Consider the following 25,733-nt stretch of genomic DNA (forward strand, 5'->3'; position numbering starts at 1 on the left):
AAGGAAGGAAGAAATCGTCTGATCTCTCTTTGTTAGATCTTTTCTTGTGGGGTCACATAAAAACCTTGTTCTTTGAATGATCTTAAGGCTATCATTCCAAATGTAAAGCAGCTAATGAAAGTTTTTTAACAAGTCTGAAAATTGACCAGAGAGATGTATAGCACAAGAGAGTGGTTATGTTGAATTTTTAATGAGAAAAATATCAATATTTTAAAACTTTAAATAATTAACCTTCTAAATGTTTTGTTTTTCTATATTTGTAGTATTTATACTTCTTACTTAAAACTGCACCAAAACACACGTGTGTGTGTGTGTGTGTGTGTGTGTGTGTACTGAGTCTGAGAGTAACATAATATCTCACTAGCTCTGAACTAGGTGATAGAGAGTTGACCTCTGATGTCATTGGTGCCATGACAGACACTCCCTCCACCATGTTGTCATTTCTGCCCCTTCTCTGCAGCATACATACAGCCTTAGAGATCTGCCTAGGAGGTGAAGTGATTTGTCTCAGGTCACCCAGTGTGTGTCATGGGTCAGACTTGAACTCATGCCTTCCCGACTACAAGATTGACCCTACATCCTCTCTGCACACTGCCACAGCTCTAGAGGAACAGGCAAGCACAAATTGGTTTATTCCATTCCCAGATCAATGACCTTGCAAAGAAAAGAGTGCAGAGAGGATTGGGACAAGGCATAACACAATTGTGACAAGGGGAAGAGACCTTAAGAGGTCTGGGGATGTAGGGCACTAACAAGAGGTGGGATCAGCAGAGGTAGACTGGAAGAACTGTACGTCCAGCTGTGTCCATGCAGAGTTTAGCACAATGCCTGGCACATAGTAAGCATTTAATAAATGTTTTTGATTGGTTGTGAGGACACAAGACTGAAATAAGTGGAATGTCCACAATGAGAAGAAGAATATTGAATCGGGATGAAGGGAGGTCAAAAACACATGTTTTTCCCTTCAAGTCATCTCTGAAAAATATTAAGTATATTAACAACAATAATAATGATCCCTTTTATTTGCATGGTGATTTATAGGTTAGAAAACATTTTAAGATCCATTCCATTCAATCCTTAGTAACTCTTCAAGATAAACAGGGCAGAAATGATAATCCCCATTTTACACATAAGAAAACTAAGATTCATAAACTAAGTAATTAAAGCTGGTAAGTGGTCAACCAAGGATTTCAGTGGAGAGAATACAAACGAGTTAAGACCTAGTAATAGGAGCATTGATTTAGAGCTGGAAGGAACCTCAGCATCCATCTAGTCCACCCTGCCCCCATTTCATAGATGAGGAAATTGAGGCTCAGTGAAGTTAAGTAACTTCCCCAAGGTCATCCAGGTAGTAAGTAGCAGAAGCAGGCCCTCTGACTCAAAAAAAAAAAGTAAAACTTTTGAGAGTCCCTTGGACAGCAAGGAGATCAACTCAGTCAATACTTAAAGAAATTAATTCGGACTGCCCACTGGAAGGTGAAATACTGAAGCTGAAGCTTAGATACTTTGGCCACATAATGAGAAGATGGGAGTCATTGAAAAAGCCCCTGATGCTGGCAAAGATTGAAGGCAAAAGGAGAAAGGGAGGGCAGCATGGAGAGATAGTGTCATGGAAACAGTGAACATGAGTTTGGACAGATTCCGAGAGATAGTGGAGGATAGAAGGGCCTGGCCTGCTACAGTCCATGGGGTCATGAAGAGTCGGACATGACTGGACGACTGAATAACAGCCACTACCCTTGACTCCCAATTCAGAGTTCCTTCCACAGTGCCATCATTGGGTCAGTTGCCTGTTCCAAAAGGCCAGCTGTGGAAACAGCTTACACGGAAGTCCTCACTAGAGGAGGCCAGCACCAGAACAGGGGTCACCCTGGGCTTCTAATACACATATCCAACCTCCACGTTAGTGTCTAAACTCCATTATGCCCCTAGAGTAAAAAAGATCGGTTTTACCACCACCAACTCTGCTAATGCTGTCAGTGTGGGTTCTTCCTCTCATAATGCAATTCACAATCCTCATATACTTTAGCTCTTTGTGAGTTCCCATGGAGCCCCTCAAAATTTCTATTACCCAGTGGCCAATGCTGTGGTGATGGAAAACCTCTCCCAGTTCAGGACAGATAACCTGAGAGGCAGAGAGACTATGGTCAGCTTAGCCAGACCTACATCATGATGAGAAGACAAGGGAAGTCTTTAAGCAAGGTCAAACCAAACAAATGACAGGGTTACTATTTTTCAAAGCCTGAACCAGATGGGTCGTGCATGACAGCTGTAGAGAGTCTCTAATTTGCCTGTTTTCTTTATATTTGGCTATTACTCAGCTATTTAAAATGTTTTCGTCATTTACACAATGCTTTTAAGGCAGTGGTTACTTTGATCTTTGTTCTTGTTTCTGTCTTTTTGGACTCACGGATGGTTTTGAAAAAGCGCTGTATGTGAAATTGGAGGCCCTGGGTTCAGGTGATGGCTTGGTCACTTACTTGTGAGTGCCCTTGGCCTAGTCCTCTCTTGGCATCTATTTCCCCTCTATAAAATATTTGGTTTAGAGGATCTCAAAAGTCCTTTCCTGCTCTAAATCCCATGATTCTATGAAAATAAGCTCTTTCCCACAGGAACCTTGTTTTGCTTTGGTTGGGAAAATACCCGTTTGTTTGCTTTAAAAAGAGGAGGACAAGAAAGAACCCTCCAGGAATTCAGCAAAATAGAATTCCTCAAAATTCTTGGTGAATTATTAACGCAGAGCCTGTGTATTGTGGGTGTTTTACAAGAGATAGCTAAAGGAGGCTGACTTCTATGTTTCCTTAGTGAAAAAATGGAAACTGTATGAAAAAAAAAAAAAAACCCAAAGCAAGTATTCCTTTCTATCATGTTTCTGGGAATCATTACAAACACTATCCCTTGGCTGACCCTGGATAAATGATGGGCTCCTTCCAAGTGTGAAAGAGGCTGAGAATCCCCCAACCTTGAGCTGCTTCTTTTCCCGTATCTCCTCGAGCCTTAAGAAGGCATCAGGTTGGAAGGTTCCATCTGAACCCTCCTTCAGCCTGACGCCCATCAATCTAACCTGGAGGGGGCTGAGAGGAAGCATTGACCACAGTGGAGGACACAAAGTGGAGCAACTGAGAACTCTCCCATCTGAGCCTTGAGTGACCTGGAACAAGAGGCTTTGCTTCTCTGCGCCTCCCTTTGTTTATGCTATTAAGCAGAGAAGACTTCTCATTCTCAGCTCCAGAGAGTGCTAGTGAGAACATGAAGTATCTGGCCCAGAGAATTTCTGAGGATCTTTATTACAGCTCCCATTCTCATGGATGAGTGTCAAGTCCTGGAACAGAAATACATTTCCCCCTTGGGTTTCTTGGGGTGCACCTCAGAAATCTGACTTATAGAAGGAAGTATTTAGAAAAGTGGCTATAGCAAAAATAATAAGCACAAAACATCCCTTAAAAGTCTGTAACAAACTCTCCCCCAAGTACATACTGAGTCCAGGGAAGATGGGCTCAAACACAGATAGCACGTTTGGAGCACATGGGGTAACACAATCCTTGGCAGACAAAAATCCTTTTCTTTGATTTCCCAGGTGCTCACAAAGTTCCCCTTCTTCCAGTCTCCTTCTGAAGCCATGAATCTATGTTCAGTTTGTCCCTGGCTGGGACTCCCCACTGGGAGCCAGGGTAGACACTACTGTCAGGTAACCCAGAGGTGCTGCTTGGTCACCAATGGGAAGATGAAAAGGGTTCTAGATCCTTTGAGGTCAGACCCATCCTTTGGCCAAAGTAGGTAGGGAAGAGGAAGGGGCAAAAATGGAAACTGCATGGAAAGGCCAGGATCTGTCTACTACCTCCCCTAAGTGGGTCTTCCTTAGGGTTTTACTAGGATGCTTTCTCTCTTGGATGACTCACTTCTAGTTATCTCAGTGCTTTTGTTAAGGACCCAGAAGGCATACCTCAGCTAAGTGGAATAGACTCCCTATCTAGTATCATTTCACTTCATCCAATAGCCTTCAAAGACATTTCACACTTTGTCTAAAGCCTATGATTGAGATTGGTAGACTGACCATTTTATCTCTTACTTTAAGTGGGGTGTTGTTATTCAGTCATTTCAAGTGTGTCTGACTCTTTGTGATCCCCATTTGGAGTTTTCTTGGCAGAAATACGGGAGTGGTTTGCCATTTCCTTCTCCAACTCATTTTACATATGAGGAAACCATGGCAAACAGGGCTGAGTGATTTGCCCAGGGTCACACAGCTTATAAGTGTCTGAGGCTGGATTTAAACTCAGGAAGATGAGTCATCTTGACTCTAGGCCTGGGGTTCTATCCACTGTACCACCGAGCTCCCCCACCTAGTCTGCTACTTACTGCTTGTGTGGCCTCAGATGGATCATAGCTTTCAAGTTCCTCATCTCTAAAATTTGGGGATTGGGCTATATGACCTCTAAGGTCACTCACTTCCACTTCTAAAGCTGTGATCCCATGATCCATCCTAAGCTATTAGTACCAATTAATGCCCAAGGTACAGGCAATATGGACTAGGGCAGGGATTCCCAATCTGTGATGTGTGTACTCCCAAGAGATACAGGAAGCCTATCAAGAGAGAATATTTGATAAACAATTACATTATCCTATTGGAATTCATCTTTTTTATTTTCTTTCTCATGTCTATATGCATGGTAAATTAGGCAATTTATTTCCTTTCATATTGAATAGAGGAGACTAGTAAACTCTAGAATTAATTTCCTTTTATATTGAATAGGGAATGGTGGGGAAGAGAGCCAAGGGGCACAGGGATTTAAAAAGTTGGGAATACCTGGTACAGAGGATGAAGGGTCAGAACTGTGTTCAAGTCCTGACCCCAACACAGGCTGTGTGACTGCGGGCATGTCACTAAAGTCTTTCAGTGTTCCAAGCAACTCTTCAAATACCTTAGTGGAGGGAATTCCCAGAAACAGATCAAAATAAAAGCAAAGGACAAAAAACAAACAAAAAAGAAACCACAGTCAGAATTAATTCTTCAAATTAATTCTAAAAAAAATCAAGATGTTGAGGAAAAAGTACGTTGGACAGTTGAAGGGTTTTTAAAATAAACTTAAATCTTTCTTTTTTATGAAAAAGGACCTCAAAACCATAAAAGCTTGGATTCCAATTCCACCTCTGACATATACTGTGATCCTGAACAAGTTATATAACCTCTTGGTTCTCTAGAAAGTTCTCTAAGAATATAAATTCCTGAAAAGGTGCTGACCTACATTTGTAAAAGGAGTTTCTTTACCCAGGAGTTCCCCATAAACATGAAATCACAAGTCTGATCTCTATCCCTTATTCAAATCTATGTATTTATTGGGGAATGGCTTCTGGTCTTCTTATTTGTGGTAACCCCCTATGTATTTCAGATATCAGGCTTTACCAGACATTTCACGCCAACATGTTTTCCCTTCTCCTAACAGCATCAGCAGAAGCTTTTCAGTTTCATGTAGCTTAAACGAGCAAGTCAAGGTTTTGTAGACTAGATTGAGGGAGGAGAGGGGAGAAAGGGAAAAGATCATAGAGAATCATAGAATTTTAAAACTGGAAAGACCCTTAGACACCACTGAGTCCAACCCTCAACTTTAAAGAGGAAGGAAATAAAGGTGAGAGATAAAGACACTTGTTCAAGGTCACAGAGAGAGTAAAATCAGCTGTTCCACACACCTCCAAACCTGTCTCACCTTTTAATATGGACTGCCAGCCTTGTTGTGTGTCCAGAAGAGGAGGCAGCCCAGAGTGATGCATGTTTCCTTGGGGTAAGATGGGGATAGGCAGTCAATGGGCATGACAAGTACTTTGGGTCTCAGGGAGCAGCAAGACCTCCAGTGAGGCCTTACTTAGCATCACCTTAGTGGTCAATGCACTACTGCTCTGCTCTGCCCAGAATCAGCCTCTATAGGTGACATATAATCAACCCCAGACACTTTGTCGAGCTGCTTTACTAATAAGACTGCAGACTCTCCTGCCACCTCTGGCTTTCCCAGGCTCCCCTCTTACTCGGTGGGTTCAGGTAGCACCATCCCCGAAGGCCCATCACCTCCTTCTCTCAGAATGATGGCAGGCAGGCCCTAGGGGAGACGAAAGATAATGGGTCTGCAATCTGGCCTTGCTCATCCATATCATTGCTACAAACAAGAGAATTACTTTGGGATTAGAGCATCAACCCAGAGCTAGCTGGGGGCTGTTTATTCTTCCTTCCCATCTTTTAAAAAAAAAGTCTTTGTCTGTGTTGAGGTTTATGGCTCACAGTAAGTTTTCCAAAGCATGGGCTTTAATGACCAAAAGTGTAATATCATTTAACAGAATTACAAGATGCTGAGCTCCCCTAATGTGAGGTCTCGTTCTTTTCCGACTCCAGGCTGCTGGAAAATATTGAGCCCAGCGGGAAAGATGCTTGAAGGTAACGAGCTTAGGGCCACGCTGCCTCACGTTCCCTTAAAGCATGGGGCAGAATTGATTCTGGGGATTTGACATCAGCCTGGGCCTGGTGGGGGAACTTTAGGAATTTTGTTGAATATAGCCTTAGAGATCAGTCCATTTATAGCCTCTCCCACCCCCTTCAGTTTACAAATGGGGAAACTGAGGCCCAGAGAGAAGTAACTTGCTTGAGGTCACATAACATCATAGTGGGGTGGCTAGGTGGTGCAGTGAATAAAGCACCGGCCCTGGAGTCAGGAGGACCTGAGTTCAAATCCGGCCTTAGACACAACATTAAAAAAAAAAACAACCTAGCCATGTGACCTTGGGCAAGTCACTTAACCCCAACTGCCCTACCTTCTCCCCTCAAAAAAAACAAAAAACAAACCAAAAAAATAACATCATAGGATCATGGATTTAGAACCAAAAATGGGTTTAGAAGCCCCTCATTTTACAGATGAGGAAGCTGAGTCTTAGAAAGGTTAATAATAATTAGCATTTCATAGAGGTTTAAGTTTGCAAAGTGTTTTTATCTCATTTGATCCTCACAACAACCCTGTGGGGTAATTGCTATTATTCTCTCCATTTTAAAGCTCAAACATGCTGAGGCTAAGCAATAATAATAAATTATATAGCACTTATTGTGAGCCAGGCTCTGTGCTAAATGCTTTAAAATTATTATCTCATTTCGTCCTCACAACAGCTACGTGGGAGGCAGATGCTACTGTAACTCCCATTTTACAGATGAGGAAACTAAGTCAAAGAGAGGTTAAATGACTTGCCCAGAGTCATGCAGCTACTGAGGCAGGATTTGAACTCAGATCTTCCAGACTCCTCCCACTCTACTACCTGATTGACACTTTCTACTATGCTACCCCAGCATACAGACTGTGTTCTTTCCCCTATCCCCAAAGAGAGCAAGCTTCATCAGGGCACACCTAAATGACCCTGGCCCCTGGGAGGGCTGTGAATTCTGTAGAAGTTGCACCCTTCCCTAGGTTCTCCCACTGTTTGGGTCCTGACTTCCCTGCCCTGGGGCCCTCATTTATGACCACCTCCAGTAGACCCAGGCCTGGAAGCTTGTCCTGTATCTCATTCCCAGATCTCTCTGTCCTTCAAAGCCCAAGTTTCCCCCAGGAAGCTTTCCAGGGTTGTAGCGTGATGTGGGGAAGAGACCATTGGATCAGAAGTCCAAGAGGATGGGATTCTATCTGTGGCTCTGCTCTTTTTCTAGCTAGGTGACTTTGGCCGAGTCAGCTGATACAATCAAAACTCACACTGTGTTTCCAGCTGCTAGCCCAATAACTGACACACAGTAAATGCTTAATGAATGCTTAGTGACTGGTCAATCGGGCCCTAACTTCTTTAGAAAGGTGGCACAATTATTAAGAGTATTGCCTTGGCATTGGGACAGCTTGATTTCGAATTCCACCCCAGACCTGAGCTGCATGGCCCTGTTTCCTTCTGTGTAAAAGGTGGATAATAGCACCTGATTAGACGTGGAAAGTGCTTTGTAAACCTTAAAGCACAACATAAATGTGAGGTATTCTTATCATTGATATTTAGGCAGTGGATTTTCTAACTCTCCCTTGCCTTGGATTGCTCTTCAAAATCTGGGTCACTCATTAGGATTTAAACGTAATAAGAGGGTCATGGATGAAGGCTGGGTTGGGATTCAGAAGACCCAAGGTCTGAATCCTGGCTCTCCCACTTATTACCTATGTGACTGACCTGGTGACTGGACTTCTTAAGACTCGGTTTCCTCATCTGTAAAGTGAGAAGATTGGACTAGAAGAAAAATGGAACCTCCAAGATTCCACAGATGTCTCAAATTCCCCTTTTAGGTCTATAAAACTACCCTAAGATACTTTGGTATCTTTTCCAGGGCCAATAGGGTTCATATTCTACTTGCAAAGTATGACCCTTGATCTTCATAATAATTGCTGAAATCGATAAAGTCCAGGCATGGTTTACAAATCCCCTGACAAACATTCTGCTGGGAAGCAGGTACTGTAAGGGTTATTTTCCTGATTTTACAGAAAAAGGCATTGAAATTCAACAAGGTTAAGTGACTTGTCCATAGTCACCCAGCTAGGAAGCGTTAAAGGACAAAGTCAAATCTAGTTTTTTTTCTGACTCTTCTGCCATTGATCTTTAAATGATGCTACACTCTCTCTCTCGTTTTGTGTGGGGTGCTGTCTGCCTCAAACCACAAATTCCTGAACCGAAAAGGGTGGAGTTTTTTTTCTTTTTGTTGACCCTTTAATACTTAAGCCGAGGCTGGGTACTAAGTAGGTAGGTGTCCAATAAAGGAAAAACTGGTTCTCTGTGCTTGCCTTATGCTGTGCTCACTTGCTCATGTCTATAATGAATGGGTAATGAATCCCCGGACAGAAGCCACTCCCAGAGAACATATGTACACATTAGCCATGGACTTGAGAAAGAATCCCCTTACCTTTGTTCTCTGAGTCATTAGTGATTAATGGCCAGCTTGTCAGATCAGGTAGGAGGGGACTATTTGGGGGTGCCCTTCAACTTGAACTCTGTAGGCAGCTACCTAATCAGCCTATGTATAAGGGCTGACCATGACAACATCTTGAATTAGGTAATTTTTCAGAGGAATAAAGTACCTTAGCAGACAGACAAATTGTGAGATTATGATTTGTGAGGTCTGTGAGTGGAAATTAAAATTCATTATTTCTCTGCGCATATAATATACATGTGTGTTTGTATATATGCATATATAGTATATCAACTAGTTAGAAGTAAGGTGCATATGGTTAAAATGAAAATATGTTTTGCATGATTTAACATTTATCATTGATATATTGCTTGCATTCTTGATGGACTGGGGGAGGGAATTTGAAACTCAAAAAATTTTTAAATGAATGTTAAATGTAAATAAATAATATTTTAAAAAGCAATATATATACAGGATAGAGTGTTAGTGTTGTATCAAGAAAATTTGGGTTCAAATTATACCTCTGACTTAGCTGACTAGCTGAGTGACCCTGGCCAAGTCATTTAACTTCCTTAGACCTTGGGCAAGTTCCTGGGACTATCTTTTAAGTCAGAAATGAATTTGTATCTGGTATGAGTTCTCACAAGGGGAGGCCCAAAATTGGAGAAATCACAGATCTTTTGTATTTGCCTAACAACAAAAAAAGCATAAACAACAACAATAATAACATTAACAGCACTTCAAGGTCTTGCAAAAAAATTTTACGTGCATTGTTCCATTTGATCTTCACAACCCTGGGAGGTATTATTATCCCCATTTTACAGAGGAGGAAACTGAGGCACAGAGCATGAAGTCATTTGCCCAGAGTCATAAAACTAGTAAATGTCTGAGCAGGATTTGAACTCGTCTTCCTGACTGCAAATCCCATAGCATTTCTGCCACCTAATTGTCTAAATCGTTAAAGTAGCCACCATAACCTCTGCTGATGCTTCTGTTCTTAATGATTTGTTTATTTAACTGATGGCTGCTTTTTCTCTTAGCTGGAGTCTGGCAACAAAGAAAAAAAATTATGCTTCTATTTACCTCTTGTCTGTACATAACTCCTTAATCACTTAACCTCTCTCAGCCTCAGTCTCTTCAGCTGTAAAATAGCACAATAATAGCTATTTCACAGAAGTGTTGTAAGGATCAAATGAGATTTCATATATGTATATATATATATATATTGTGTATATATAAAAATATATTCACATACATGTATAGCAATTGAAGCACTCTATAAATGTTAGCAATTAATTAATTGTAAGGCTAATTGTTGGAGATTGCTTATATCCTTTTGATATGCTAATAGCCTTTAAAGGATATCATGAATGAACCTTAGATTGAGAAAAGAAATATCACCTTGTATGTATCAGCTATGGGCTTTATGGAGATGTCCTCTCCTAAGCAGAGGAGAAAACTTGTTTGGGTATAGGCTGCACCAGGATTTGCCCCGGTTGATCCCAGCGTGGAACATCCTTTGCCTATTCTCCCCTCCACGGCTACCTGTAGAAATCCAACTCATCCTTCAAGGCTCAGCGCCAATGTCACCACCTCCATGGAGCCCTCTGCCTTCACCCCCCACCTGAAAGGCACCTCTCCCTCACTCTCTCATCTGAGCACCCAGGGCACTCTCATCATGCAGATCACCTCCTACCTCCTACCCTAGTTATCTGTGGACACATTTTATCTCCTCTTCTATCTAGACTGTGAGTTCCTTCGTGGAAAGAAAAGTATTTTACTCCTTCTGCACACATACTCACACACAAATTCATACAGGGAGAGAGGGAGAAAGAAAGAGAGAGAATTCCATAATAGATTGAATGAATGAAATGGAAAAGCTGTCTCAGGTGGTAAAAGCTTCCTCTTCTCTAAAGAGATTTGATTGAGAGCTATGTGGCCATTTGTTGGGTACCTTGTAGAGGAAAGATGGCCCCTGAGTTCCCTTCTGACTCTGAGATTCTGTGGATGGTGGATGAATGAATGAATTCCTAAGAAAATTGGGTAGGGGGTCAACAGGGTCACAATGAGGTCACATTCCTAATCCACAGAAAGGGTTCAGTTGTGTGAGAGAGAGTTTCCTTCCCTAGCACTGGCCCTGTTCTGGAGTTCTCTGTCACACATACATAGCTTGCTTTTCTAAAGTAGATAAGATAACCCTGTAGCTTTCCAAGCTGCCCTGTTGTCTGGCCTTCTTTCCAGTCTTGCTGCCACTGACGATGACTTTTGAAAATTGGCGGGTTAAGTATTGCTGTGCTCTGTCCTTCTCTGTCACAAACCACCTGAGAATTAAGAGATTCAGAGGAACCACTCGGGGAGTCTGTGACACTGTTAGGGGTGAATGGTTACCCTCCCAGGGTCTGCTTCTGCTTTCCCTGGCTTTTGAATCAGCCCCATCAGCTGGGAGGCTCATTGGTTTCATATACTACTGAGGCCCTGATGCCATAGGGTCATTGAAGAAAATTAAAAATGCATGGAACAGATGAGGGGAATACTCAAAAGCACAACCCTCAGTAGGGTGCTCCTGACAGGGAATGGAGATAAGCTATGAGGAAGTCATTGCTTCCAGGAGGCAGGAGAATATGCTAGGAAGAACCCTAAATTTGGAACCAGAGGTCTTGAATTCAGATGCTGCCTATTTAACCTAATAAGTGTTCATTAAGGCAAGTCACTTTCCTTTGTTAACCTCAGTTGTAAAATGAAGGGGTTGTATAATTTGGAGCTGGAAGGGGCCCTTTGTTTTTTTCAGGTTAGGGATATGAAGCCTAGAAAGGTTAAGTGAATTAACATAGTGTGGATTTGAACCCAGGCATTTTAACTCTGGGCAACTAGGTGACGCAATAGATAGAGTGCCAAGTCTAGAAGACCTGAGTACAAATCCAGCCTTAGACACTTACTATCTGTGTGACCCTGGGCAAGTCACTTTGCCCTGTTTGCCTCAGTTTCCTCATCTGTAAAATGAATGGGAGAAAAAAACAGCAAACTGTCTTTGCCAAGAAAACCCTAAATGGGGTCACAAAGAGTCTGACATGACTGAACAACAACGAATTTTGACTCTGAATCCAGTTTGGGGGTGGGGGGGTGTTCCTACTACACAACATTTCCTAAAGAATGTGGGGAGTATCTGTATCAATTTCTGATCATTCTCTTCCTGTCTATATGCTCTGGTAAAGGCACCTTCTCTAGAAAGACCAAGAATCCTGGAGAGGTTCCCAGTACCTTGAGGTCTTGGGACTCAGGCCTCTCCACCTCTTCTCAGTTACTAAAGTCACTCTCTGAGAGTCAGACAAGGAATGCAGGCTTGACAAGCCTGGTCCCAAGGATTGTGACAAGAATGATGAATCTGGGCCGCTAGGTGGCACAGTGAATAGAGCACCGGCCCTGGAGTCAGGAGGACCTGAGTTCAAATCCAGCCTCAGACACTAAATTAACACTTACTAGCCATGTGACCTTGGGCAAGTCACTTAACCCCACTTAAGCCCTGCTTTCCCCCCTCCAAAAAGAAAAAAAAAAACACCAAAAGAAAGAATGCTGAATCCAAAGTACTCTATAAGTGTGGGGGGGAGGGGGCTGAGCAGCCTTACAGCTTGAATGCATGGAATCCATAGCATTCCAATGCCCAGCAAAGGCTTGTTGGTGTTCTTCAGAATGTAGCTATTGGGTCTCATCCATAAACCCTCATTAAAACAGTGCCCTTTATTATTTGTCCAATGAATAGTGGAACAAAACTGGAGAAAAGAGCCCAAGATTTGAATCCCAGCTCGGCTACTCTCTCCATGTGCTTTGAGGCAAGGTCCTGAATTTCCCTGGGATTCAGCTTCCTCATTTGGAGAAGATGATTGCTAAGGTTATTTCCAGCTTTTAATCTTCTAAAGATTTAAAGAGAGGAATTTTTCAGGGCTGGTTTTCTAAATAGATGGAGACAAACCATAGGATTTTACAACTGGAAAGACCCTTAGAGGTTATCTAGTCAAGGCTTGACCCCTAAGGGTCTTTCCAGTTCTGAAATTCTATGTATTTTGACACATGATGCAAACACATACAAATAATAAAGGACTCTTGTTTTGATGAGGATTTATGGATGTGACCCAATAGGCACGTTCTGAACAAGACCAACAAGCCTTCACTGGCCATCTGGCTAGACCCTTCTCAGAATCATATTTTTAAATAATTGAAAGAAATGCCAAATTTCAATTAGAGGCTAGTAAAAATTAAGATGTTAGTGAATAATCGTTAAATATTATTATATATTTTGTGGTTGTTATTCAGTTATTTCAATCATGTCTGACTCTGTTACCCTATTTGGGGTTTTCTTGGCAAAAATATTGGAGTGGTTTGTCATTTCCTTCTCCAGCTCATTTTACAGATGAGGAAACTGAGGAAAACAGGGTTAAGTGACTTGCCCAGGATCACAAAGCTAGAAGTATCTGAGACCAGATATGGACTCAGGAAGATGAGTCTTCCTGACTTCGGGCCCAGCATTCTATACACTATATATTCTATACATTCTGTACCACCCAGCTGCCCCCATTAAATATTAAATATTAAAAATAAAGAGGTTAATGAAAATAAAAATTTCCCTTCCAAGCTAATGAACCTCTCCCTGAAATCTATTCAAGTGAGCCACAGATTAAGAACTCCTGATCTAGTCTGATTCCCTGACCTTACAAAGAGGGAAAGTTCTCTGGGGTTGTGTAATATTAATGTAGGTTTTAAAATCTTCCCACCTATTAATAGGCCTCATGTGGAGCCCATTAAGGGAAGCTTGCTTAGGGGAGCCTTGCTAGTGGGAAGGCTTTCACACCTTTTCCTAATTTCTAATTAGGCACTGAGTCACAAGGGTTGTGATGTCTTCTGGTTCTGAGAAGTATATATATACTCTGAGCTAGTATTTTGCTTTGGGGACTCACTTATGAGAAGGATCTTGTGATTCTCTGGTCGAGATTCTGAGTGATCATATGTTCAGAACTCCCCCACTACTCAGATGTAAATGCTCTCTCCATCCAGGGATGTATGTAAAGTGTATAGTTGATTCAGGCAGTCAGAGCCCTGTCTGTTGGTTTTTATTTCTCTGCTTGTATTTTCTCTGTTGGCATTTTCTCTGAAGTTCAGGGTGCTGACTTTTCCCCTGAACTAGTGAATGTAATTTAAAAAGATTGTTGACCCCTTAAACAGCTATCTTTCCTAGTAAAGCAGATCTAAGAACCTGTGCTAGCAGCCATCCTGGGGATGCCAGTGAAGTTGCCATTACAGCTTGAGATCAGGGAACTTTCTCCTATATCATGATAGATTGTCACTTACCAGTATGGCTTAAGAGGTACCAATAAGGTTTCCCCAAAATCCCCTACACCAACCAGGTAGTTTGTACCTAAAGTAAAATTTCACAGAGCACAAAGCTTTTTGTTCCAAATTAGGGAAAATTCTAGAAATACCAATAGCTTTAGGAGAGAGAAATTGGCTTCTTGTTCACACTATGGTATGAATGACTGAGCACAACAGAATCTTTCCAGAGAACAAGTCTGAAGTGAATGAAGTACCTTAGAAGGGGAAATGAGTAAAGAAAGGGGATCTAGGAGAGTACAAGGGGCAGCTCTACTGTTTTGTCAAGGGCTGATGCAGACCACAGGTGCTTTCATGAATGCCCATCTATGTTCAGTGCCTCCAGACCCCTCAAAGGGCTGATGTGTCCTGATGCCTCTTAGTCAGGTGGGACTTAGGGAGCCAGGGGAAGCAGGAAGATGGATATGGGAGCCCTGAGACATGTTAGCAGCTTTTTACCACTCTATCCATCACAATTACTACAGTAGCATACTGTGGCACTCTCACCAAATGTTAATGTGTTTCTACATGAACTTAATGCTGCCATTTATCTTTAGGGAAGTGAATGGAGCTGAATTCCTGTCTTCTGGGACAAACAGTTACAAATAACAGCCAGGATGGTCCAGGAGGGAGAGGGAGAGACTGTCTAAGCCAGTTAATGAGGCTGCAGGCCAGCAATTAGCCTGATGAAAGAGAATTTGAAGTTTTGCTGAGCAAGCAGCTCTGCCCTAACTATCCCAACCATAGGGACTGCTCCTTAGCTAGAACATCAACTCTGGGAAAAGATCCCCATTATTGATTTAATCACAGGTATCAGGGAGCATTAGGAGATCACCCTGGGACCACAGACTTAGACCTGGATGCCACCTAGGAGGTCACTGAGCCTTCATTTCATTGATGCAAAAACTGGCACCTAGAAAAGATAGAACTTCTCCAAGGTCCAACAGGTGGCAGAATCCAGTTCCTCTCATACTGAATCCAGAATTCTTTCTACTTTACCCTGCTACCCAGGAAGATTGGGATGTGTCTGTGATCGGGGTTGAGGCTCAGTCTGTGGCCAGGGCAAGACTCAGTTTTTGGCCGGTGTTAGAGGGTCAATCTGTGGCCCTACTTCAGGGTCGTGATCAGTTAGGTCATCATCTGTGGCCAGGGTTAGCAGTCTGTGATCAGGATTAGGGGTCAGTTTATGATAAGGATAAGGAGTCAATCAGTAATAAGTGTTAGGAGTCAGTCTGATAAGGGTGGGAGTCAGTTTATGATCACAGGAGTCAGTCTGTATTCAGAGTTAGGGGTCAGTCTGTGATTGGGATTAGGGGTCAGTTTGTGATCAAGGTTAGGGGTCACTTTGTGATAAGGGTTAGGGGTCAGTCTGTGGTCAAGTTTAGGGGTCAGTTCATGTTCATGATTAAGGTTTATCCTGTGGCCAGAGTTAGAAGTCAATCTGTAGCCAGAGTTTGGAGTCAATCTGAGATCAGCATTAGGAGTAAGAATGTTCGTGGGATTTGCAGGTGGCATTTCCCTCATCAAGAAATGCCTCCACTTTTTCTCTCTGAGCTAAAATCCTGCCGGTACCTGTTCCCTTGAGAGGTCATTCCATCTGCCCTCAAACAAGATTGAGTTCTTTCTCCCCACTGGGTTTCATATCTGTCCTTGAAGTAGCCAAAGTATTTCCCAAGGGGACATTTTAAGCCTCCTCTGACGGCGCCAGGTTGAATCTGGTTCATCTTTTTGGAATGGACAGTTTTAGCTTTGCCCTCAGCAGAGGTCAGACACATTGCCCTCATCTGTTCCATGCCATCACATTCTGCTGGTTCAGAAGCAGCTTTGCCTCCAGACACTCATTTCTATCCTCCTCTGTCCTCTACCCTAACCCAGCCACCTGCCTGGGATTGAGTGCACCCAAGGGATCTAGCTTTTCAACCCAGGAGGGTGATCAAAGCAGAGTGAGACAGGGGCACCTGGTGAAGATTAAGCTCCCTGGTCAAGGTTGAAGGAGGGACAGCTTGTCCTGGACAATCCACATAGTATATAGGGGGCCAGGGACAGAAGCAGTATATGCAGCTTCCAAATGTAAGATCCTGCCTTAGACCTTCATGGAATATTAGACTTAGGAGAACCATTAGAGTTCACCAGGGATCCTTAACCTGGGGTCTGTAAACTTGTTTGTTTGGGGTTTTTTAAAAAATATATTTTAATAATTGTATTTAAGTGTAATAATTTTCTTTGTAATCTTCTTTATTTTATTGTATGCATTTAAAACCTTAGATCCATAGGTTTCACCATACTGCCAAAGGGGCCCACAAAACAAACAAGGTTAGGAATCCCTGATCCCAACCAACCCCTTAATTTTATAGACAAGGACAGTGAGATCTAGAAATTGGGGCTGCCTTGTCTAAGGTCACCCAGGTTATTGGCAAAGCAGAGACCAGTTGTGCTATCTCGTGGGTCATTGTTACAATCCATGGTTTCTCTTCAAGTTACTGGCCAAAATTTTCAGCTAGGTGGAGCTTGTTTTTGGTTGATGCCCATTACTCTTGCTGGCACCATTCCTCTCTCTTGGACATCTTGCTAGGCACCTTAGGAGGCCCCACATGGCCTGGCCTTCCCCAATTGTGCTTTGTGCTCTACAACTTTCCTTCTCACCTTTTCCCCATCAAAACAACCCCATTGAATATCTCATCTCCTCATCACCCCCTCTGCCCACCAGAATCACAGGATCATTTTCCTAGAATGAGAAAGGACCTGAGAGGTCTTTGAGTCTGGCTTCTTCATTTTTACAGATGAAGAAACTGAGTCCCAAAAAGGCTAAGTGACTCGCCCATAGTCACACAGGTAGTAAGTTGCAGAACTTGGGATTTGAACTCAGATCCTCTGATGCCAATTCCAGCTTTCTGTCCCTTGTACTATATTATGTGACTAAAGTTAGGGGATCAACCTGTGACTAAAGAAAAGAAAAAGCTCATTCAACCACGGTCCTGACTTCATTAATATCGTACACTCACCACTGAGATTTCAAGTCCAGAAAGAATAGTTCTGGCAAGAGAAGAGGAAGAGGATGCTTGGGCACATCACTGAATAAAGAGGAGAAACAAGCAGATCCTCTCACACTTAAATTAGAAAGGGCCTTGGAGATCATGTAGGGAAACCACTTTGTTTTACAGATGAGGAAACTGAGGCCCGAGGGAGTGACAGAATGAAATCTGTGTTTAAGGAAAATTCGCTTGTACACAGGATGACTTAGTAGGGAAGACACTGGAAGCAGACAGATCAATTAGGAGAATCTTGTAATAGTCCAGGTGGGAGTGCTGAAGGCCTAGAAAAGGGACGTAGCAATGGGAGAGAGACGGGACAGGGGACAGACATAGAAGACATTATGAAGAGTCTTATTAACTTATAAGTGATCTGAAAGCCTGTCGCCTGAAACCAGAAATCTGTCCTTGAGTGAATCAACTCTGTTTTAAATTAATACTATAATCACTGGATTGTAGATCTGGAGCCAGAAGGTACCTTTGATGCCATTTTTAGACTCCCTCTTTTTGCTGTTGTTGCTTAGTCATTTTTCAGTTCTGTCTGACTCTGTGTAGTGCTACTTGGGATTTTCTTGGCAAAGACACTGGAGTGGTTTGCCATTTCCTTCTCCAGCTCATTTTACAGAAGAGGAAACTAAAGCAAACCAGTTTAAGTGACTTGCCCAGGGTCACACAGGTAGTAACTGTCTGAGGCCAGATTTGAACTCAGGAAGAGTCTTCATGACTCAAGACTGGTGCTCTATTCACCTAGCTGCCCATTCCCTCATTTTACAAATAGAGAAACTGAGTCCCAGAGCGGTTATATGCCTTGCTCAACCTCACCCAGGTAGAGCTGGAATTTGAACCCAGATCCTCTGACTCCAGGTTTATCTCTCTTTCCACCTTAATTCCACATTGATTTGTGATTTCATTAATGTGGGTTCTCAGTCTACTGTTGCAGATCCATAACTTGGACAGTCATGGTAAGTTCCATTTCCAAAATATTTGTACCCTAGTGACAAACCCCTTTTCCAAATTTTCTTGGACCTTAGACAACTCAATTCAATAAACGTGTATGAATCACCTACTGTGTGCCAGACACTGGTCCTTAGATAGTAGGCACATGAATAGCTCCCAAGCTTGTACTCAAAGCTCTTCCATATTGATTGAATTTGCCAGGACATTTATAAACTCCAGATCACCCCCATGCCTTCGTGAAGGGGGAAAACAATGGTGGACTTGCTGAAAAGCCCATTTAGATATGATGTAAAGAAAAACTCCGTAACAGTTAGAGCTGGGCAAAAACAGAGTGGCCTACCTCGGTCATTTCCTCATTATTAAGATCTTGAAAAAAGGTTAGAAATCTAATTGTTGAGTGGACTATCATTGGGATATGATCTCCTCATCTATAAATGAGGATGTTGGCTTAGATGGCCCCTGAGGTCCCTAAGTCAATGATTCTGGATTATACCTTCCCTAGGACCACCACTTGTGCTCTCCAAAGCTGTGCCCCTGGAGCAAAAGCCCTGAGCAGTGTGAAATGAGTGAGTTGGAGTCAGTAACCTCAAGATCCCTTTCAGCCCTAAATGTATATTTCTATACAGCTAGAAGAGCTTTGGGAATAGCCCCATCTGCCCTTGTTCAAGGACAAACCTAGGTTAGAAAGGCTCACTACCAGAAGGTTGGCCACTAGGTGATGAAAACTCCAACAGGCTAGTGGAAGAGTTGAGACTGATACCCAGGTTTCCTGACTGACATCTGGTATCTCTCCGGCTTTATCCCTGCCTTCTTTGTACACTCATACTCCCTGTTTAACATGCTGGTCCTTAGTAAGGTGTAATCAGTCCTAGGGAATAGGAGGAGACCCTGCCCATCATAAATAATTCAGACTGAAGGAGAAGAGCTTCTGATGGATATACATGTCCTTGATCTGATTTCTTTGTGAGCTGAATGTCAATAACCGAAAATCATAACTTATCCAATTCCTGTTAGGAACATATGCCCCTAAATCATTTGTTGACTTAAAAAAGTGTGGAACACATGCAATTCATCCTTTATTTAAAATTATTCTTTAGGAAGCTTCCTTCCTACCTGCTTCCCCATTATTCCAAACCCCTTCCAGGAACCTCTAAGGGGGAAGGAAAGCTCCTAGAGGAAATGAAGAGCAGGGGCCTCCTGAGAAGAGATCAATTTCCCAGGAAGTTTCAAAGACACACCTTGAGCAAAATTGTGACACGGGGTCCCATCTTAAAGAGTCAAAGGTGGAAGGGACCTTAGAGGTCATCTGCTCCAAATTCCTCATTTTACAAATGAAGACACTGAGTCCCAGGAAGAGCAGGGGAAATCACCCAGAGTCACTGAGTGAATTTAGAAGAGCACAATTCTTTTTTTGTGTGTCTTTAGATAATTTTTATTCATTTGTTTGTTTACTTTTAGTTTACAAGATTCAATTCCACAATTCCTTGAATTTCACATTTTTTCCCCTCCCTTCTCTCCCCCCCCCCATGGCAGCATATAGTCAAGTATAGGATCTTTAAATACTTGCACATTAGACATTAGTCAGGTTATAAAGACGGATTGTATCAGCTGGAATGAAAAATGATAAAGAGGACATAAAACCAAACAAGAGAAGGAAAAAGATCAGGTAGTTTGCTTCAATCTGGATACAAACTCAGTTCTTTTTAGTTTTCTCTGGATGTAGACATTTCTCTCCATTATGAGTCTTTTGGGTTTGACTTATGATTCTGGATTGCTGAGAAGAGTCCAGCCTATCAAAGTTGGTCATCACACATACGTTGTGTCTGTAATTGTGTACAAGTTTCTCCTGGTTCTACTCCTCTCACTCAGCATCAGTTCTTTTAAGCCTCTCCAGGTAAATATGAAGACCGTCTGCTCCTCATTTCTTATAGCACAATAGTATTCCATAACATGCATATACCACAACTTGTTCAGCCATTCCCCAATTGATGGGCACCCCCTTAATTTCCAATTCTTTGATACCACAAAAAGAGCTCCTATAAATATCTTTGTACATATGGGTCTATCTCCCACTTCTATGATTTCTTTGGGATATAACACTAGGAATAGTACTGCTGGGTCAAAGGTTATGAAATTGTTTATAGCCCTTTGGGCATAATTCCAGATTGCTCTCCAGAAAGGTTGGATCAGTTCACAACTCCACCAGCAATGCATTAGTGTTCCAATTTGCCCACATCCTCTCCAGCATTTTTCATCTTCCTGTTTTGTCATCTTAGCCAGTCTGACTGGTGAGATGTGGTACCTCAGAGTTGTTTTGATTTGCATTTCTCTAATCAATAGTGATTTAGAGCATTTCTTCATGTGCTTATAGATATCTTTAATTACTTTCTCTGAAAACTGCCTGTTCATATCCTTTAACCATTTATCAATTGGGGAATGACTTGTATTCTTATAGATTTGACTCAATTCTCCGTATATTTTAGAAATAAGTCCCTTATCAGAGACAATGGTTGTAAAAATTCTTTCCCAATTTCCCACCTCCCTCTTCATCTTGGTTACATTGGCTTTGTTTGTACAGAAGCTTTTCAATTTAATGTAATAAAAATTATCCATTTTGCATTTTATAATGCTCTCTAATTCTTCTTTAGTCATCAAGTCTTTCCCTCTCCACAAATCTGACAGGTAAACTATTCCTTGTTTTCTGAGACTGCTCACAGTATCAACCTTTATACCTAGATCATGTACCCATTTAGACTTGATTTTAGTATATGGTGTTAGATAATGGTCTATACCCAGTTGCTGCCATACTATATTCCAGTTTTCCCAGCAGTTTTTGTCAAATAGTGAGTTCTTATCCCAAAAACTGGGGCCTTGGGGTTTATCAAACAATAGATTACTATAGTCATTGACTTCTGAATCTCATGTGCCTAATCTATTCCATTGATCCACTCCTTTGTTCCTCAGCCAGTACCAAGTAGTTTTGAGGACTGCTGCTTTATAATACAGATTGAAATCTGGTAAAGCTAGTCCACCTTCCCTAGCATTTCTTTTCATTAATTCCCTTGATATTCTGGACCATTTATTCTTCCAAATGAATTTTGTTACTATTTTTTCTAGCTCTATAAAGTAGTTTTTTGGTAAATTAATTGGTATGGCACTAAATATATAATTTAATTTAGGTAAAATTGTCATTTTTATTATATTAGCTTAACCCAGCCACAAGCAATTGATATTTTTCCAATTAGTTAGATCTGACTTAATTTGTCTGAAAAGTGTTTTGTAGTTATGGTCATATAGGTCCTGGGTTTGTTTTGGCAGGTATATTCCCAAATATGTTATAATGTCTACAGTAACTTTAAATGGGATTTCTCTTTCTATTTCTTGCTGTTGAACTTCATTGGAACTATATAGGAACGCCGAGGATTTATGTGGGCTTATTTTATATCCTGCAACTTTGCCAAATTTATTTATTGTCTCAAGTAGTTTTTTACTTGATTCTCTAGGATTCTCTAAGTATATCATCATAACATCTGCAAAGAGTGATAGCTTGGTCTCTTCTTTGCCTAATTTGATTCCTTTGATTTCTTTTTCTTCTCTAATTGCTACTGCTAACATTTCTAGTACCAGATTGAATAAGGGGGGTGATAGTGGACATCCTTGTTTCACCCCTGATCTTATTGGAAATACTTCTTGCTTATCTCCATCACATATAATATTTGCTGATGGTTTTAGATAGATGCTACCTATTATTTTAAGGAAGGCTCCATTTATTCCTATACTTTCTAGTGTTTTTAATAGGAATGGATGTTGTATTTTGTCAAAAGCCTTTTCTGAATCTACTGAGATGATCATGTGGTTTCTGCTAGTTTTATTGTTGATATGATCAGTTATACTGATGGTCTTCCTAATATTAAACCATCCTTGCATTCCTGGAATAAATCCTACCTGATCATAGTGTATTATTCTTGAGATAAGTTGCTGTAGTCTTTTTGCTAATATTTTATTTAAAATTTTTGCATCTATATTTATGAGGGAGATTGGTCTATAATTTTCTTCCTCTGTTTTATCGAAGAGCACAATTCTTGTGGCAACCTTAGGCTCAGAAAGTCTTTTCTTCACAGTGATGGAAAAAGTCTAAGTAGGAGGGATGTTTTTGGAGGATTTTTTTAACTCCCACTAAGGTCCTATGGCTGATTTGAGGGAAAGACCTCTGTGAGGTTGGATTTTCACTCTGCCCCAGAGTAGAGAATGGGCTTGAGTGCACAGGCCATTGGCCATGTAACCAGTGTCCAGTCCTGAGCTCCATCTGGTCTGCTTGGTTTGTCATGCTTGGGTTTTTTTTGCCAAGTCTGGGATTTCATCAGCACAGGCAACTCCCAATGAGGAAACTCACTCCACAGATTCAGATAGAGAAGTGCTCTGTAATTTATAATCTTGGAAGTGGGTGGCTAGGTGGCACTGTGAATAGAGCACTCGCCCTGGAGTCAGGAGGACCTGAGTTCAAATCCGGCCTCAGACACTTAACACAAAAACTAGCCATATGACCTTGGGTATGTCACTGAACCCGAATTGCTCTAAAAAAAAGAAAAATTATAATTTTGGAGAGTGGTCTGGGCTATGAATCTTGGGATCATGGATTCAGAGCTGAAAAGCATCATAGAAGCCATTTAGTCCAACACCTTTTTGTTTCAGTTGGGGAAACTGAGACTTAGCCTGAGTTGGAGAAGGAAATGACAAACTACTCTAGTATCTTTGCCAAGAAAACCCTAAATGGGGTCACAGAGTTGGACACGACTGAAACAACCCAACAACAAGCACAATCATAGGCAAGCCAGATTATTTCTCTCAGTTGCAACAAACGAGGAGGATAGAGTTCATAAACCCAAATTTCCTTCTAGTTCTATATCCTATGATCACAGGGAATGAGAGCCATGACTCGAACCCAGATCTCCTGACTCCAAGTATCACTCTTTCCCCTACAATATCCTGCTACCTCTCTTTGCTGGCTAATCAGATACGTGAATCCTCGCTAAGATATTCGGTGCCGAGGTCAGGGTCCGTGAGTGGGGAATATCACATATATTACATCAGATTTTTTTCAACATGTTGATTTGTTTGACTGTTTTTTATTCTCTTCTTAGCTTTCCTTGTTTTCCCCTTCAGTCCATCAACAGCATTTATTGAGCACATTTATTAAGTTCTGGGCATTTGAATATAAATACACAATACACAATACAGTCCCTGACTTGAGGGGAGGAGGGGAAAGAGTTCTACCACAAAGCTGTGGTTAAATGAATAAAAAAATAAATATCAAGTAGGGGGTGGGGGGGAGAAGAGAAGACTAACCACTTGGACAATCAGGTAAGGCTTCTTGTAGGAGGTGGCTCTTAAGCTGAGCTTTGAAAGGGGCCAAGACTTCCAAGAGGCAGAGGTGCAGAGGAAAACCATTCCTGGAATGGGAGGAGAACCTGTGCAAAGTCATGAAGACAAGAGATGGTGGGATGTTGTGTAGAGCAGTGAGAAGGATGGTCCCATTCTATTATGGGCTCCTGAAAGGCATTGTCTTCTGCACTTTTTTGTATCTCCAGTGCTTATATATTTAACTGGCACATTGTTGTTGTCGTTCAGTCCATCAGTCACGTTTGGCTCTAAGTGACCCTGTGGATGGACCATAAGTGGTTTGCCATTTCCTTTCTCAGTATGTTAAGGTAAACAGAGGTTAAGTAACTTGCCCAGGGTCACACAGCTTATAATAAGTGTCTCTGAACTCAGGTTGGTGGATAGAGGACCAGACCTGAAATCAGGAAAACTCATCTTCCTGAGTTCAAATCCAACCTCAGACACTTACTATTTGTGTGACCCTGAGCCAGTCACTTAACCCTGATTGCCTCAGTTTCCTCATCTGTGAAATGAGCTAGAGAAGGAAATGGCAAACCACTGCAGTATCTTTGCCAAGGAAGCCCCAAAAGCACTCACAAAGGGTCAAACACTTGAGACCACTGAACAACAGCTTTCTGACTCCAGGTCCATTGCTCTCTCCACTAAGTCACGTAGCTGCATCCTGGCACATGTTTAGGTACTTAGTAGATGTTCATTGAGTGACTACTCTGCTGGATCATAGAGTTGATGAGGGGGAATAGTTTGTGACAAGAGTAGAATAGTAGGCTGAGTTGTAAAAGGATTTCAATTCTCTAAAATGGGTTTAGAGGGGGGAAATACCTAGCTCAGTTTCAGATATGTTGAGCTGGAGATGCCAATAGAATAGTCAGATGTAGAGATTTAACAGGGAGTTGGGGATGCTGATTGGTGATTTGGGAGTAATCTACAAAGAGATGATGGTTGAACCCATAGGAGTTCATGAGACCACCAAGAGAGAGAACAAATGATTTTGAACTAGAAGATGCCTTAAAGATTTCTTAGTCCAAACCTCTCAGTTTACCTCCAGTAAACTCAAGTTTAGAAAAGTTAAGATTGCCAAGCTCACACAGGGATCAAGCAGTAGAGCTGAGATTAGAACCCAGATTTTCTGCCCTGAAATCCCTTGCTTTATCCAATCTCTGCTCTACTCTCAAAAGGAAATAGTCAAGACCTTGGCATGAGCCTGTTGTGAACTCTGTGTGCTGGTGACAAATGTCTCTCCACCCCGCTCCCTCAAGCCTTTCCTGCCCTATTTGTCCAAAGTTAGCCCATTTAATTTTCCTACAGTTGAAAAGGATTTGGTAAATACTCTTCTTCCTCCCCTCTTCTTTGCTTGCAAGAACTCTGATTGCTAGGAATGTTCTAAAGGGGTAGTCTTGGTCCTATTTGACAAGCAGCAGGTCTAAGACTGTCCTGATGGAACTTCAGACACCCAGTGATTCTAATCCCTCTCTGCCCGTCTCCCTTTGTCTGGTTGTAGTGCCTACACGGAGCCATACAAGGTCTGCCCAATTTCAGTGGTGCCCACAGAGGATGTCACATCTGATGAGGAGCAGAAGTCCTCAGAAGAGGAGGAGAGCAGCCAAAGGGAGCCAGGCCTCACCCACAAGGTAAGGAAGAGCTCCGAGTCAGGGAAGGGTCTGGTCATCCTGTTTCTGAAGTAAAGGGAGGAGAAGCCAGTTCCAAGGAGAAACCATAGGATTTAGACCCATATGGCAGCTTAGAGATTATCCATCCCACCCTACACACAGTGCAGAGAAGTAAACTGAGGTCTAAAGTGGTAAAGTGACTCATCCAAAGTCACACAGCTAGTACACAGCAAAATGGGGTTTCAGACTTGGGTATTGACTCTAAAGCCATGTCACACTGAGTAAACAGATTCAGATTTAGCTGGGCTGAAAAATAAATCTCCTGACTCCACATCCAGTGCTCTTTCTTTTACAATCAATCAAAAAGTATTCATTAACCACCTAATATATGCTAGGCAATGTATGCCAGGGATACAAAAAGAGTGAATAAGCCAGTCCTACTCACAAGGTTAAATGGGAAGATAGAGATCATTCTCTCTCTCT

General features: G+C 41.9%; 1 protein-coding gene across 2 annotated transcripts in view; it reads left to right on the plus strand.

Annotated features, from left to right (window-relative positions):
- FGD5 (FYVE, RhoGEF and PH domain containing 5) overlaps positions 1–25,733 on the plus strand; it is a 187,226-nt gene that overhangs the window by 78,808 nt on the left and 82,685 nt on the right. For both annotated transcript variants that reach the window (XM_069083865.1, XM_069083866.1), the window contains exon 3: positions 25,142–25,271. In XM_069083865.1, coding sequence (XP_068939966.1) covers positions 25,142–25,271 — 130 coding nt within the window. The remainder of the gene's footprint in view (positions 1–25,141; positions 25,272–25,733) is intronic.

This window comes from Petaurus breviceps, unplaced genomic scaffold (genome assembly GCF_028583685.1).
Source record: "Petaurus breviceps papuanus isolate PSGF00001 unplaced genomic scaffold, PetGlider_PUasm1.0 174, whole genome shotgun sequence".
NCBI lineage: Eukaryota > Metazoa > Chordata > Mammalia > Diprotodontia > Petauridae > Petaurus > Petaurus breviceps.